The sequence below is a fragment of the Doryrhamphus excisus genome, linkage group LG10 (genome assembly GCF_037039965.1).
Source record: "Doryrhamphus excisus strain RoL-2023G ecotype Guam linkage group LG10, RoL_Dexc_Guam_v1.1, whole genome shotgun sequence".
Lineage (NCBI taxonomy): Eukaryota > Metazoa > Chordata > Actinopteri > Syngnathiformes > Syngnathidae > Doryrhamphus > Doryrhamphus excisus.
In genome coordinates, this window is record NC_136366.1 from 9,630,829 (window position 1) to 9,644,500 (window position 13,672).

Consider the following 13,672-nt stretch of genomic DNA (forward strand, 5'->3'; position numbering starts at 1 on the left):
TACGGTACTTTCCGGTTTCGGAGAGTCATTTTCCAAAATAAAAGCGGCTGAACTGTGTGTGTGGTGTTTGTGTAAAAGACTGGAATTGCAGCGTTATGCTTGTTTAGTTAGTTGTCACACCAACCATAGGCTGCATTGTTGACCTCATTACAGTGGGACGGTCGTGAAATGTATGCCTTGTTATATTATATGTTCTCAATTATTCTTTAAATCGTAATCGACTGGGCCGGAAGTTCGGTTCCGATGTCAATAAAACAAAAACGCCCAAGTGCGGAGACCGTTTCAGTGAAGTCGTGAAGGTGCAACACATTTGAACTACAAACCTCGACCTATGTAGTCCTTGGTATATGATCTGAGCAGCAGGGTCAAGATTGTGGACCAGCGTAACGGAACCGAGGAGCCACCAAAACAAAAGGCGTTGCCATGACTTGAGCACGCCTTCTTGGAGACTGGGGACATGAGTCAGGCCAAGTTGCTGACATGAAATATCTGGTAAGTCCTGTGTGCTTCGAAGCATCAGGCGATGGTTGCGTTTTTGTTCCAAACCAAAATGTTATTTAGCATGTCTCTACGCACACAGACGCTCCGGTGGCTTTGCCTGCTCAGCATAAGCCTCCCCGTCTTTATTTGGTTCGGATATGTGCTCACTCGGGAGGGAGCACCCCCCGTCGTGCAACAGGTTCGTGAACTCAGAGGATACTTGAGAGTCAGTCCGGACTCTGTGGACCAGGTGAGACCCTTGACCCATCTTGTACTGCTAGATAGAGGACTAGAAATGTACAGGTAATGGATGACACACCTTGCTCCAGTTATTTTATGTCATGCTTCCCCTTGGGGATAACACTTTATTTATATTTGGAATATTGATGAATATTCCAAATATTCATGCTATTTTTCCATCTTATGTTCTTCCACCAGACCACACTACATAAATCTTCTGGATTTTTCATTTTTTAAACATAAAAAGTGTTGACATTTTGTGTCTTTACAGTTCTTAAACGTGCACTTCGACCAGTGTGCCTTAGTCTCCAGTTCCGGCCAGATGCTGGGAGCGGGCTTGGGCGCCGACATCGACGACACCCAGTCCGTGATCCGCATGAACAACGCGCCCACGCTGGGCTACGAGAAGGACGTGGGCAGCCGCACCAGCATACGGGTTGTGTCCCACACCAGCGCCCCCCACCTCGTGAAGAACGAGCGCTACTATTTTGGAGAAGCGACCAACACCACCTACGTGTTCTGGGGTCCCGAGAAGAAAATGAGGACGGACGGGAAGGGTGGCGTCTTTAACGCTCTCCTGAGGATAGCCAAGAAGTATCCCAATATCCGACTTTATGCCATGACCCAGGATAGAGTGGAGCACTGTGACCAAGTCTTCCAGAATGAAACTGGAAAGAACAGGTAGGATGTTCCATTCCTACGACTGGTTTAACTCCAGTTTTAGTGGAAGTCGGGACACAAGGGAGGACAGGGACATAAATCAAACCACTGTGCTGCTTAGTTCGTCATCACTCACTTTTCATAGGAGCGGACCCGTGCGCATAGATACCATCTTTATGCTTTGTCACATCTACAGGTACACAATTGTATCCGTATCACTGATACAGATAACTTTCTGGTACTTCATATCTACTTCTTTCATTTGAATTTTACTGTAGTTTGCACTCGGAGGTAAGAAGGACTCACGTTTGAGAGACATAATGCTAGTGAAAAAGTGACAATTTAAATAAAGTGATGCACGACTACGTATTGTTCTGTGTTTGTACCGTATCAATCATTTATGTGTGGTAACGCAAAATGTGTTACATATGCGGTTTTGAAAACTGTGGGTGTCTCCCGCTCAGGTTAAAGTCGGGGACGTACCTCAGCACGGGATTCTTCACCATGATTCTGGCTATGGAGATATGCGACAGCATCTGCGTGTACGGGATGATCAATGCAGACTACTGCAGGTGAGTCAACACACATTGAAATACCCTCATTGCTGTCTTTATAAAGTACTATCTACTTAAGAAAAAGCATTCAAAAATACTGCTATGCTAATGTTAATGTGCTAACACCTAGCATGAGAGTAAACATGTACAGTATGTATGTGTCTACCTATGGGAATAGCTAAAAATGCTAGTATGCTAACAGTAATAAAGGTTATCCTATTTAAAGTCAGGTGAGTGTCCCAGATAACCTTTGCCCTTCTGCCCCCTCCCTCCCCTCGGCAGCGGAACCAATCACAGCTCGGTCCCCTACCATTACTACGAGCGGGGCAGGATGGACGAATGCCGCATGTACAGAATCCACGAGCGGACGAGGCGCGGCGGCCACCGCTTCATCACAGAGAAAGCCATTTACGCCAAGTGGGCCTCGTGTCACAAAATGGAGTTCAGACATCCTTCTTGGAATATTTCAAACCCCAGACCACCTTGACCTCGGTTCCATGGACCTACGGTGGACTCCTAGGGGCAGGAAGTTGTCACTGGGGCTGGGAGAAATAATAGACACACAAAGATTAGCACTGATATTACGGATGAAGAACATACTGTAAATACTCCAGTTTGTAGACTTTCTCTACAAATATCCATCTGAATAGATGAAATAAGTTATTTATATACCCCTCCCAAAAAAGTTTCGCTTTAGAAACCGGTTTGAATGAAAAACTGCAACGTAATCCTGATGCTGAAACGTGAATCCCGCACAGCTTGTTTGCTTGGCACCCACACCAGCAGGAGCTTTCATTGGTGTTTACATTTACATTAGTGTTGACTCTACTGTACTCTCTACTGTACTCTACATGCGGCGTTTCCCACTGGACTGCATTCTACTCCATTATTTATACTAACACATGCACTGGTACGCCTGCTACTCTAGTTTCTGGGGTGCAGTTGCACTTTTGTTTTTCTTTTCATATTATGGCTGGAGCTGTCAATCGATTAAAATATTTGATAGTGATTAATTGCATTTTGTCCATAGTTAACTCAGATTTAATTTCATTTAATCACAGATTAAAAGCATTTTTTTAAAAAGATGATTTGATGTGCAACTACAACATTCATTTTCTAGGGCCGCAGGGGTGCTGGAGCCTATCCCAGCTGTCTTCGGGCGAGCGGCGGGGTCCACCCTGGACTGGTGGCCAGCCAATCCCAGGGCACATATAGACAAACAACCATTCACACTCACATTCATACCTATGGACAATTTGGAGTGGCCAATTAACCTAGCATGTTTTTGGAATGTGGGAGGAAACCGGAGTACCCGGAGAAAACCCACGCATGCACGGGGAGAACATGCAAACTCCACACAGAGATGGCTGATGGTGGAATTGAACTCGGGTCTCCAAGCTGTGAGCCCTGCGCGCTAACCACTCTCCCGCCATGCAGCCGCAACTACAACAATACTTACATATTACAGTAATATCAATTTTGGAACTATGGACCATTATTTGAAACTATACAGTCAGCAAGCATATTTTTGTGTGACTATTTTTCTTTATTATTAGCATATTAGCTCTTACACTCACCCACAAACGTTCAGCAAATGCAAAATGTGAGCGAGTGAGAGGTCTCACTCTGACACAAACATGTTTGTTTTTATGACAGTGTAGGTTCATTTAGTGCTTTTAAATTGATGTTCCTCCTGTTTTATACAATACGTCATAAATCAACTATACATTTTCTTCTTGGAAATGTTCTTTTCATAATGACTAATCATATTTTGACTTCCAAGTTTTGAAAAATAGCTCTTTCAATGTTATGCTACCATATTATGTGTATTTATTCTCGTAACACTAACTAACGTAATTTTCAGAAAACGACAACTTTATTCGTTATGTTGTTACGTTTTTCCATAATATTAAGACTGTCAGGCTTTGTTACGTGGCAACGATGGCAACGATGGCAAGGAAGTCGGATCCCCGGATGCAGCACCAGGCGAGCCCAGGTAAGCTTTCTCACAAGGCGTGGAAAACGGGAAGGAAAAGGGGAAAAGGCGACGGTGCAAAAACAAAAAAGGGCACCGTGACTAAAACTCACTAACGCACAAAACTAACCGGAAATCACCCTGAGAGGCAGGTGGGGCTCAATACGTAATTACCCAGGCAACCAACGAGGGGAAACTCGTTTGTGGCAGCCAAATGTCCGGGAGGACGAGGTGGCCGTGGAATAGCGTCCACGAGGGGAATCACCCAGCACCCCCCCTGCAGCAGCCGGGGGGGATCAAGGAGGGACGAGAGATGGGACGCGGCTTCCCCCGACTCACGGAGAGGCCACGTCAATCAAACACATGAAAGCCCAGTAAGAGGCCAAAAGACATGCGTCTTTGTCAACTTTATGCTAGTTTTCCTCATAATATTAGGACAATCTTGCAAAAAAAAGAGCCCTTTTCTCTTCATATTTGGTTTCCCTAAAATGAGTGAATTTTTCCATGCTTTTTAAAAACATTTTCTTGTTAAATGATATGTTTAGACCCCCCTGAGCTAAAGCTTTGGCATGGACGAATACAGCATGACCATCTTTTCAGACGTTCCTGTTGCCTGAGCAAAGGGGGTGGGTGGGATCAAATCTCAAGTTTGACTTCTTGAGCGATTAGTTGCTATTGTCAGACTTTCACCTCCCGTTAAGCTCTGATGCTTCTATTATGACAGCACAAAGATGGTAGGGGTGGGGAATGCGGCCCATTGTGGTGTGTGACATCAAGTCTGTACACCTCATGGGACTTGCCAACAAGACCTGGAACCGCCACAACTGGTTGTGCAGGAAAACGTTCTCCCCGACAATGACCAACAGGTGGAAGAGACGGCAAGGTAAGGAGAAGACGTTACCTTTAATGAATGATGCGTACGACTTGGCTGAAAGCAAACGGCATACGCTATACCCAAAGGACTGTCGTCGGCACCCCACCGTACCTTAACCATTGTTGTTTTTACCTCAGAGGTCATTCAAGGTCAGGGTGTGTCTCCTTAGAGGATAAATACGTAGCATCATGTCCTCGCCTCTCGCCGGAAGTCAGCTGGGATAGTACCCAGCATACCGCGCGAAGATATATAATGGATGGATAACTTTTTTTCTTTAAAATATATATGATTATGTATCTCTATAAATAAATGTTTTTAAATGTTACTTCCTATTTATGGAAAACGACGCTATCCGCGATATTTCACATTTTTCGAGAATATTCCCGACCATAGCTTGTGATCATAACTCTAGAAGAGTGTCCCGACATCTGCCTTAATTCGGACAACCTAGAGGTGAATCCGTTACGGCTCCGATCCTGCTGCGGATTTAGTCCGGTCCGGTTCGGTAGCCATGGCAGCGAGCGTCCATTTTGGCTGCGGATGCCACATGTACCATACGTATTATGTATTGTTCTGTGGTTGCTTTATTGCTACCAGCGTACACATTACGTCCCTTGTCAGAACAACAACATTTTTACACATTTTGGAACTCAGCACATAAGACTAAAAGGCATTGGCAATTTTGCAGACATAACAGTGCGAAAAATACCGCATTTGAATAAAATACCGTATTTGAATCAGTTCAAGGAACCCTACAAAGTAATCACAATCTCAGAAACTTGCATTAAGATGACAGAGGCATGGAAGGCTATGACATGAAGTTACCTCCACACTTAAGGGGGAATTTAAGGTGGAACGGACGTCTGGGCATGACATTTAAGGTGGAACTGGAATCGGCAATCACTTTTTTCCCCACACAGGGCTACGTATGTAGCTTTGGATTTAAAAACACTATTTTGTGTTCAGCTTGTTGTCGTTGACGGATATTAAATTTGTTTGATGATGTGAAACATTTAAGTGTGATAAACATACAAAACAATAAGAATTCAGGAAGGGACAAATATTATGGATTTATTGTAAGCAGGGGCAAATTTAGTCAGGCCTACACTAACTGATATACTACTAGATACAATAAAATTTGGTATTATGGATACTATTAGATACAATAAAACATGGTACTATGGATACTACTAGATACAATAAAATGTGGTACTATGGATACTACTAGATACAATAAAATGTGGTACTATGGATACTACTAGATACAATAAAATGTGGTACTATGGATACTACTAGATACAATAAAATAAGGTACTATGATACTATTAGATACAATAAACATGGTACTTTGGATACTATTAGATACAATAAAATATGGTACTATTAGATACAATAAAACATGGTACTATGGATACTATTAGATACAATAAAATATGGTATTATGGATACTACTAGATACAATCAAATAAGGTACTATGGATACTACTAGATACAATCAAATAAGGTACTATGGATACTACTAGATACAATCAAATAAGGTACTATGGATACTACTAGATACAATCAAATAAGGTACTATGGATACTACTAGATACAATCAAATATGGTATTATGGATACCACTAGATACAATAAAATATGGTATTATGGTACAAAGGAGTCCCTCTATCCCATATTTATCCAGGTGTTCTCCTCTAATGGCTGTGTGATCCGAGTACGTACATGTTTTGTGCTTGGCGGAGGTCCTCCGTAGCGGAGTGGGTGGGGGCTGCAGCGAACGGGGCTGATGACGTCACCGAGTGGCGCAGGAAGAGGGGGGCCTGTGCTGCTAGCACAAACATCCTGCTCCGTCGAATCAGCTAGAAAAACAAATCCACACCTCCAAAACAAAACATGACGCTGGACCAGTCGACGCCTTCGCGCCCACAATCTGGCGGGTCACATTTACGGCTTAAAACATTACAATCTCAAGGAAGCTTCGTGGGAATGTCGCTCGCGGGAAATCTCGCATCGTAAAATGGTAATTTATTTGATTTGTTCCTCTCCCTTGCATGGAATTGACCAGCGAGGGATATTTCAAGCATGTTTTTACGGAGAAGCAACGATAATACATTCCATGAGTGCTTTGCGGTGACTTGGAGTGCTTTGACTTGCAGTGTGCAAACACCAGCAGCCATTAAAACAAACATAGCGATCGGTTTGTCTAATTCTGCTCTTTTGTTTTTTACAGGAGCATCACAACCTGCGGAACATCGAGACACAGCGGGACGTGAAAGCATGGCGCTCAAGGTACAACAAAAAGAGGAGGAGGAGGAGAAGGAGGAGGGTGTGGCCCAACATCAGAGTCAGCATCTTCATCTGTGATAATCATGCTGACTACTTGGGCTTAAGATGAGTTGCTACATTAGCACTAGTATTGGATCTACAAAGTACTGTGGCTGTATCATTTCATATTATTCCACTTCACCAGACGAGGCGTTTTGGATGGCAAACTTTTTCCAGTGAGGGCCACTTTGTGCATTCTCGTGCCAGAAAACAGGTTAATATGAGCTAGCTAACAATGGACATTATGGGAATTTTGACACTAAAGTCCTCACAAAAACCCCCGGCAACGATATAGTTATTGTAGCAGCTAACGCAACACCTCGCTAGCGTGGAAACCAGTTGTCTCTCTCAGTGGGAAACAACCACAACATCAAGAAGGTGCGGACCTCAATGATGTGATGCTAACGTCATAATCTAATAACCCTAATGTAATAGCCGCGACTCCTGGCAGTCTGCTAAACTCAAGCACTTCAGGCCCAGGCGTTCCATTGGCTCCTGAAAGCTAATATGGCGCCTGTGAAGCATGGTCCAGATGGCGCCATGTCTCGGTGGACGTAGAACAGGGAAAAACATGGGAAAAATGTCTCTGGAAAGACAGAGTGTCTGAGCAAGACATCCGTCAGGATGCACGTAAAGACTTCTTTTTAGAACATTGGCTACGTTTACATGAGGAGTTTTTCCTCTTTCTGAATGGACCCTTTACCAAAACAATGGTATACATGGAAAGGAATATTCCAATATCCTGTATACATGCGCCGCTATAATTAAACAGAATAGTCAATGGGGCGTGCGCAGTAAAACGTAAACATCATCATGTGATACCAACTTCCCCTTGTTGGAATAATTCCGTATTGACAGTTTTTCATTTGTTCAGCCTTGAAATTTAGTTTGGGTCAAAAACTAACTTTCTGAAAGAGGATTAATTTAAAGAGGAAAAGATACTCACCGGCCGGCGACCAGTCCAGGGTGTACCCCGCCTCTCGCCCGAAGACAGCTGGGATAGGCTCCAGCACCCCCCGCGACCCTCGTGAGGAAAAGCGGTAGAAAATGAATGAATGATTGAAAGATACTCACCACTGTGTTGTCTTGTAGACCACAATCCTACACACGTCCTCTTGTCTTCTCAGGAGGCACCACAGGGCCACCGTGTGGCCATCTTGGCAGCCATCGTCATCCTGATGACACTCTTCATCCTCTACAACTCCAACACCAGCAACGACACATCCTACACGCCCTTCCGCATGGCCAGAAACCACACCCCCAAAACCACAGATCTGAAGAAGTGGGCCACCAAAGATGGCTATATGGCGGTTTACGGGAACAAGGTAAGCGGTTGTGCTGGGGATTGATTATGAGATGACTGACGGTCTGCGTCTGGTCTGGTCTCCAGAGCATGAACTTGCGATGCCACCACTGCGCCCTGGTCACCAGCTCCAGCCACGTTCTGGGCAGCAAGGCCGGGGAGGAGATCGACGCTACGGAGTGTGTCATCCGCATGAACGACGCCCCTACGACAGGTTACGAAGCAGACGTTGGCAAGCGGACAACCCTGAGGGTCGTCGCCCATTCCAGCGTGTACAGGGTGGTGCGTCAGCCTAACGAGTTCCTGAGCGGTGCAGACAGCAAACCCATCATCATCTTCTGGGGACCTCCAAATAAGATGACCAAAGACTCCAAAGCAGCCGTGTACAGATCCATCCAGACAATCAACGCCGCCTACAACCAGGTGTCGTGTTTCACGGTGGCCCCCGGCAAAATGAACAGATTTGACAGTCTTTTCCACCGGGAGACGGGACGAGACAGGTGAGGCTTTTAGGAAACGGCCTAAGGATGGACATCTTCACCGGAATGTCACCTCTTCTTTTTTGTGCAGACAAAAATCACACTCGTGGTTGAGCACGGGCTGGTTCACCATGGTCATCGCCATTGAAATATGCGACAACATCAAAGTGTACGGGATGGTTCCGTCCAGCCACTGCCAGTGAGTAAACTTTTTGGTCCAACCGGAAACACGTCACTTAGCGCAGACACTTTCCTCCATCGTAGCTGCCGTGGTCCAAGCAGAAGGTGTAGTAATTCTACACTTGATCAAAGTCACTTAATATTTGTCAGATCAAAACACAATCGCTGTATCAGGCTTCAAAATGTGATTTACATTCCACCTAACCACTTCCTAAAGCTTAAAAGTTGCAGCTTATAGTCTGGCATCTGTGGTAGTTCAAATCCGTGCAATGTTCTTTATACGTGAATGCATCAGCTCTTTCAGGGCAGTGTATTTACATGCTAAAATTGTGTAGCCTCGAGGCAAAAGGAGGTGCACAGAGCTGCAAATCACTGCTTTGTTACTGGTCGTTCACATGCAAACTACCATAATTACTGTATAATTACTACATTAGTGCACATTTGGCCCAGTTTTGCAGGCATAATCGGTGGATAAGTGGAGCATGCATGTGACAAACTTGCTCAGTGTTCTCCTTCTTCTAGGAACAGGGCGGGAATGAAAAGGCTGCCGTATCACTACTACAAACCGAGGGGTTCCGACGAGTGCGTGACGTACATGCAGAACGAGAACAACCAAAGAGGGAGCCACCATCGCTTCATCACCGAGAAGCAGGTGTTTGCGCACTGGGCGCATCAGTACAACATCACCTTTGCTTATCCTGCTTGGTGACGCCACAGACTTCTTCCCCTCGCTGGGTTTCCTGGTGACAGCATGCGGACTTTTAAAAGCGGCAAACAGCCGAGTGATGACGTCAATGTTCAGGGATCACTACGAGGAAGCAAAGCTTTGGTACAAAAAGGACAAACAATGGCTAAAGAGAATGTTTTTCATGCTTCTGAGAGCAGATTATTTAGCATTCTCATGTATTGCACTTATCTTTTCCATGCTAAGGTGGGCTAAATGAATTTATCCGCGGGTCAAGTGCATGCTGGAGTGTCGTGTCATGGACGGCTGATAAAAGCGCTTCTGGCAGGACGCTTTGAAAAGATGGAAGCGCTCTCCTCTTCAAGTGCGGGCTCTTTTTTTATGTTGAAAAAAAAGTGTCCGCAGCTGAAGAAGATGAAAGGGGTGAGGAAGCGGGGAGTTTGCTTTGTGGAGATGAAGCCATGGAAAGGAGCAGCAGGTTGTTGTGTAGTAACGACTGCCATGTTATATTTTGCTTACCACACCCGTGTATTTATTTTTTCATGTTGGTCTTGACTGTTTTTTTGTAAAAAAAAAACAAACCAAAAAAAAAAAACAGGCTTTATACAAATACTATACGTTAAATTTCATGCACTTGTGTGTGTGTGTTATGTGGCATATATAAGGGTGTGCTAAAATGTTATGAATTTCCTTGTGAACATTTGCATCAATAAAATTTTGCAAAGACAAAAATAGGTTTAAAAAAAAGTACATATACGTACGCAATACATTCCTCTTTTATTATTCAGCTGCTAGAAAAAGCTGCCCCGATCTTCTCTCTCAGCGTTGCCATGGAGATTAAAATGGCTTCCTGTATGGAAAAATTAAGTGGTTACTTTTGGGTTTAACTTGATGAGTAGATGACTCGTGACATAACGTGCTCTTACTTCAGTGCGAATGGTGCGGCTGCCCTGAGCGGGACACGTGTTGAGGTAGTGGTCAAAAAGGACGCTGGGACATGTGACGTCCAACTTTTCATCAGCATCCAAACTGGCCTCCAGTCCTTGTAGGCCTCCGAAAACCACCAAGAGATGCCTGGAATGTTGACGATGTGAAGGTAAATGTGGGCCCAATGTGGAGTGAGGACCAGAAGTTGGGACCACGGGGGTGTGGCACCTACTTGAACGGGGCCAGAGTGGCTGTGTCGACATGGCTGCCTCTTTCAGATGTCCCGATGGTGAGATCGTAGCCTTCCTTGTACGGACTTTCTGTGAACACTGCACCTGGCGAAACAAACCGAATAAAGCCGTGTGAATAGAAATGTCAGAAAGGACGGGAAAGGACGGGTTGGGACACCTACTGAGGGAGGACGCCAGGCGGACTGTGTAACCCCAGTAGAGCCCTCCGATGGTCCTGGGTACGTGTGGAGCCACCACCACCCCTTTGTAGTTTTTACTCTCTGAAGTCAAACAGGAAGATGGAGAAGAGTGAGATGTGTGGCACAGCATCTTGAAAAGAATGAAACTTAAGGCAGTGCCAAGTCACCTTGCTTCTGAGTGCTGTTGAGATGCACGGTGACTCGCAGCCCGGCCTGCAGATTTTTGTCGATCTTGACTTCCTTTTAAAAAGGGAGCCATGTTAGATTTACTGTCAACACAACATCAAACTTGGTTTAAGTTTGTTGACTTCACTACCTTCCTCATCCCACAGTTGACATAAGAGCCTTTTCCCGCTCTGGACGGCCTGTCCAGGACAATACCTTCTCGGTATTCCGATTCCTCGTCGATCCTCATGTGGTGGGGACTGTCCAAAGGGTTCAGCAGTCCTGGTGGGAACATTAAGTGGAAAACATTCATGTAAAACACCGGGTAGGATCATGTAAATCCAATTAAGAAGCCCTTCCTACGTCTTAGAATATAGTTTATTTGATGTTTGACGGCTGTGATGGCGTAGTGCTAAGTCCACCCCTGAATACCAGTTGTAAAAAATGTAATAAAGACAACAATAACGTCTACTATAGTGTATATTATGTCTACTATAGAGTAATACCAGTGTAAAGGTAACTATAGGGGTGTTATTTTATGTCTAGAGGGCTCTACTAGTGTTAAGAAAAATATTTTGAGGGTCGTAAACAGGTTTTCCATGCTATAGCTATGAAACTTCTTATTGGCTTATCACAGTCAGGTCCAGAACCAATTAATCTCTATATAATTAATCTCTGATGAACTCTTTTTTTTTAACCTTCCATCTCACTTTCTCCATATCATGCTGGTCCATTAAAAGCACATTCTTCCCTCAATGAAAATGAGCATTAAGTTGACACACAGTAGTAAAAACTTTTTTTTTACCTGCATACTGCAAGTCTTGATGCTTTGGGAAGAACATCTTGCGGAGATACCTAGTGCAGGGGTCATGTTTGCCACAATGAGCCAAAATAAGCATAATAATATTGGATGAAGCTCTGCATAGTCTCACACTCACTGTGGACACTCAAGGTATTGCAGTATTCTGGCAAGCTGAACACACGCCTGTCCTTTCCGGCCCACGCCGGTAAACTCTCCTTCCACGCTCCTGCGGCACGCCAAAAACATCTACAGTCACCTCCATTCCAATGTCATGCAAATGTGTGCTTTTATCCAGGAAGCAACTCACTTGGCATCTTCTCCATGCTCATCAAACACGACGATCTCGTCCACACAGAAAACAACGCAGGCTCGGGCAATCTGTCCTGCCAAGTAGGTTCGAAGCTCGGCCGACTGAGCGTTGTCCAGGACAGAACCGGGAAGAGCAACAGTCACGGTGTAAGGAGGACCTAGGACACAAAAATAGGACATTTGTATTCATTTACAGAATCAAACAACTTGTTTGTGGCCTTTTCTACCTTTATTGACCGGCGTCTGGGCCAATTTCTCTTTCTGGGCAGCCTCTTGTTTTTTCCTATTTTCCAACTGCTTGATGAGCTTGGCTTCTTTCCTTTGCTTCTTGGCTTCCTTTACTGTCATGAACACAATGGGAAAATGCATACCGGTCAGGCTGTAACTTCACACAACCAAAAGGCGCCTGCCTTAAGTGATATCCATCTTTAAAGACTTTAGACTGAATAGTTTTAACAGAAACAGCAATCCGTTTCCATGAAGGCATAAACAAATGTGTACAATTCCATTCTTTCTTCTGGTCATGTCAATCATGTTTGATATTCCTCAGGTCTGGCACCCCTCGTGGTCTGACCCACTTCCTGGGAGCCGGGATAACTTCCGTTTTGTTCATGTTTTGGGGATTTCGGTGTCCTTTTAGCATTTCCCGCATTTTTTTCGATCCCGTAGGGTTTGTTATTGCCGCACATTCACAAATGTATACGCTGTTTGTGGTCATAACTTTATATTTTCGAATGAGAAAATATGTGAAGGCAGTTGTACTGAGTAATGACCAGTAAAACAGTCAAAAAGCATTTATTGAGTCGTATGAACACGTGTGAGAAATAGCATAACACACTCGTGTGGTACTTAGCCTTACTCACTTTGCACTTTCTTTTTCCTCCAGTCCAGCCTCTCCCCGGTCTGAACACAAATTTAAATTCAAAACCAAACGTTAAAAGAAGGAAATACGCGTTGTGCTGATGTAAAATACCAATTGAACACTACCTGAGGGTACGTGGTTTTGGGTCTCTTCGCGGCGACCGAAGCAGACATGTTTATCGTAGGAAGAACTTGCTGTTTAAACACTTCCGGGTCGACTTTCGTATTTCAAAATAAAGGTCAGATGAGTCTCAACTGTGAGGAATTTAAAGTGGCAATGAAGACAATAAATTATTACGGCTTGCCGTATTTAAACACAATTTAATGAATCTTTAACGTTATAAAATTCACATAAGAGCTTCAAACATTTGAATACTGGAGAAAGTACAGATTGATCAAAAAAGGGTGCATGGACATGTTGAGG

The 13,672-nt window shown here is 44.3% G+C and overlaps 3 protein-coding genes across 6 annotated transcripts; 2 read left to right on the plus strand and 1 right to left on the minus strand.

Annotated features, from left to right (window-relative positions):
• The first annotated feature begins 209 nt into the window (after window positions 1–209).
• Window positions 210–3,650, plus strand: st6galnac4 (ST6 (alpha-N-acetyl-neuraminyl-2,3-beta-galactosyl-1,3)-N-acetylgalactosaminide alpha-2,6-sialyltransferase 4). Of its 2 annotated transcripts, XM_058064517.2 has the most exons (5): window positions 210–492; window positions 581–730; window positions 992–1,401; window positions 1,845–1,952; window positions 2,217–3,650. In XM_058064517.2, exons 1-5 carry the CDS (start codon window positions 481–483, stop codon window positions 2,419–2,421), a joined length of 885 nt encoding a protein of 294 aa, XP_057920500.2. In that variant the 5' UTR covers window positions 210–480; the 3' UTR covers window positions 2,422–3,650. The 2 variants fall into 2 exon arrangements, with proteins under 2 accessions (XP_057920500.2, XP_057920499.2); XM_058064516.2 differs by lacking the exon at window positions 210–492 and having other exon boundaries at window positions 501–730.
• Window positions 3,651–4,737: 1,087 nt separating this feature from the next.
• Window positions 4,738–10,383, plus strand: st6galnac6 (ST6 (alpha-N-acetyl-neuraminyl-2,3-beta-galactosyl-1,3)-N-acetylgalactosaminide alpha-2,6-sialyltransferase 6). Of its 3 annotated transcripts, none has more exons than XM_058063462.2 (6): window positions 4,738–4,792; window positions 7,013–7,071; window positions 8,235–8,432; window positions 8,498–8,910; window positions 8,981–9,088; window positions 9,592–10,383. In XM_058063462.2, exons 1-6 carry the CDS (start codon window positions 4,765–4,767, stop codon window positions 9,776–9,778), a joined length of 993 nt encoding a protein of 330 aa, XP_057919445.2. In that variant the 5' UTR covers window positions 4,738–4,764; the 3' UTR covers window positions 9,779–10,383. The 3 variants fall into 3 exon arrangements, with proteins under 3 accessions (XP_057919445.2, XP_057919455.2, XP_057919469.2); XM_058063472.2 differs by having other exon boundaries at window positions 9,598–10,383; XM_058063486.2 differs by lacking the exon at window positions 4,738–4,792 and adding an exon at window positions 6,567–6,802.
• On the minus strand, window positions 10,327–13,563 carry spout1 (SPOUT domain containing methyltransferase 1). Its single transcript, XM_058063449.2, has 12 exons — window positions 13,375–13,563; window positions 13,251–13,290; window positions 12,615–12,728; window positions 12,386–12,545; window positions 12,215–12,304; window positions 12,082–12,131; window positions 11,428–11,558; window positions 11,279–11,351; window positions 11,094–11,192; window positions 10,914–11,016; window positions 10,681–10,828; window positions 10,327–10,604 (listed from the first exon to the last, which is right to left on the minus strand). Exons 1-12 carry the CDS (start codon window positions 13,420–13,422, stop codon window positions 10,539–10,541), a joined length of 1,122 nt encoding a protein of 373 aa, XP_057919432.2. The 5' UTR covers window positions 13,423–13,563; the 3' UTR covers window positions 10,327–10,538.
• Window positions 13,564–13,672: the final 109 nt, after the last annotated feature.

What these genes read in the sequence shown, in the direction of transcription:
- st6galnac4 (XM_058064516.2), top strand. Translation starts at nt 524, where the DNA reads ATGGTTGCGTTTTTGTTCCAAACCAAAATGTTATTTAGCATGTCTCTA. An exon ending in GTCCGGACTCTGTGGACCAG is followed by an intron (nt 731 to 991) that starts GTGAGACCCTTG and finishes GTGTCTTTACAG; the next exon opens with TTCTTAAACGTGCACTTCGA. An exon ending in ATCAATGCAGACTACTGCAG is followed by an intron (nt 1,953 to 2,216) that starts GTGAGTCAACAC and finishes TCCCCTCGGCAG; the next exon opens with CGGAACCAATCACAGCTCGG.
- st6galnac6 (XM_058063462.2), top strand. Translation starts at nt 4,765, where the DNA reads ATGACCAACAGGTGGAAGAGACGGCAAG. An exon ending in CGGGAGACGGGACGAGACAG is followed by an intron (nt 8,911 to 8,980) that starts GTGAGGCTTTTA and finishes TTTTTTGTGCAG; the next exon opens with ACAAAAATCACACTCGTGGT. An exon ending in GTTCCGTCCAGCCACTGCCA is followed by an intron (nt 9,089 to 9,591) that starts GTGAGTAAACTT and finishes TCCTTCTTCTAG; the next exon opens with GAACAGGGCGGGAATGAAAA.
- spout1 (XM_058063449.2), bottom strand. Translation starts at nt 13,422, where the DNA reads ATGTCTGCTTCGGTCGCCGCGAAGAGACCCAAAACCACGTACCCTCAG. An exon ending in GAGCATGGAGAAGATGCCAA is followed by an intron (nt 12,305 to 12,385) that starts GTGAGTTGCTTC and finishes GGCGTGCCGCAG; the next exon opens with GAGCGTGGAAGGAGAGTTTA. An exon ending in GCCGCACCATTCGCACTGAA is followed by an intron (nt 10,605 to 10,680) that starts GTAAGAGCACGT and finishes TTTTCCATACAG; the next exon opens with GAAGCCATTTTAATCTCCAT.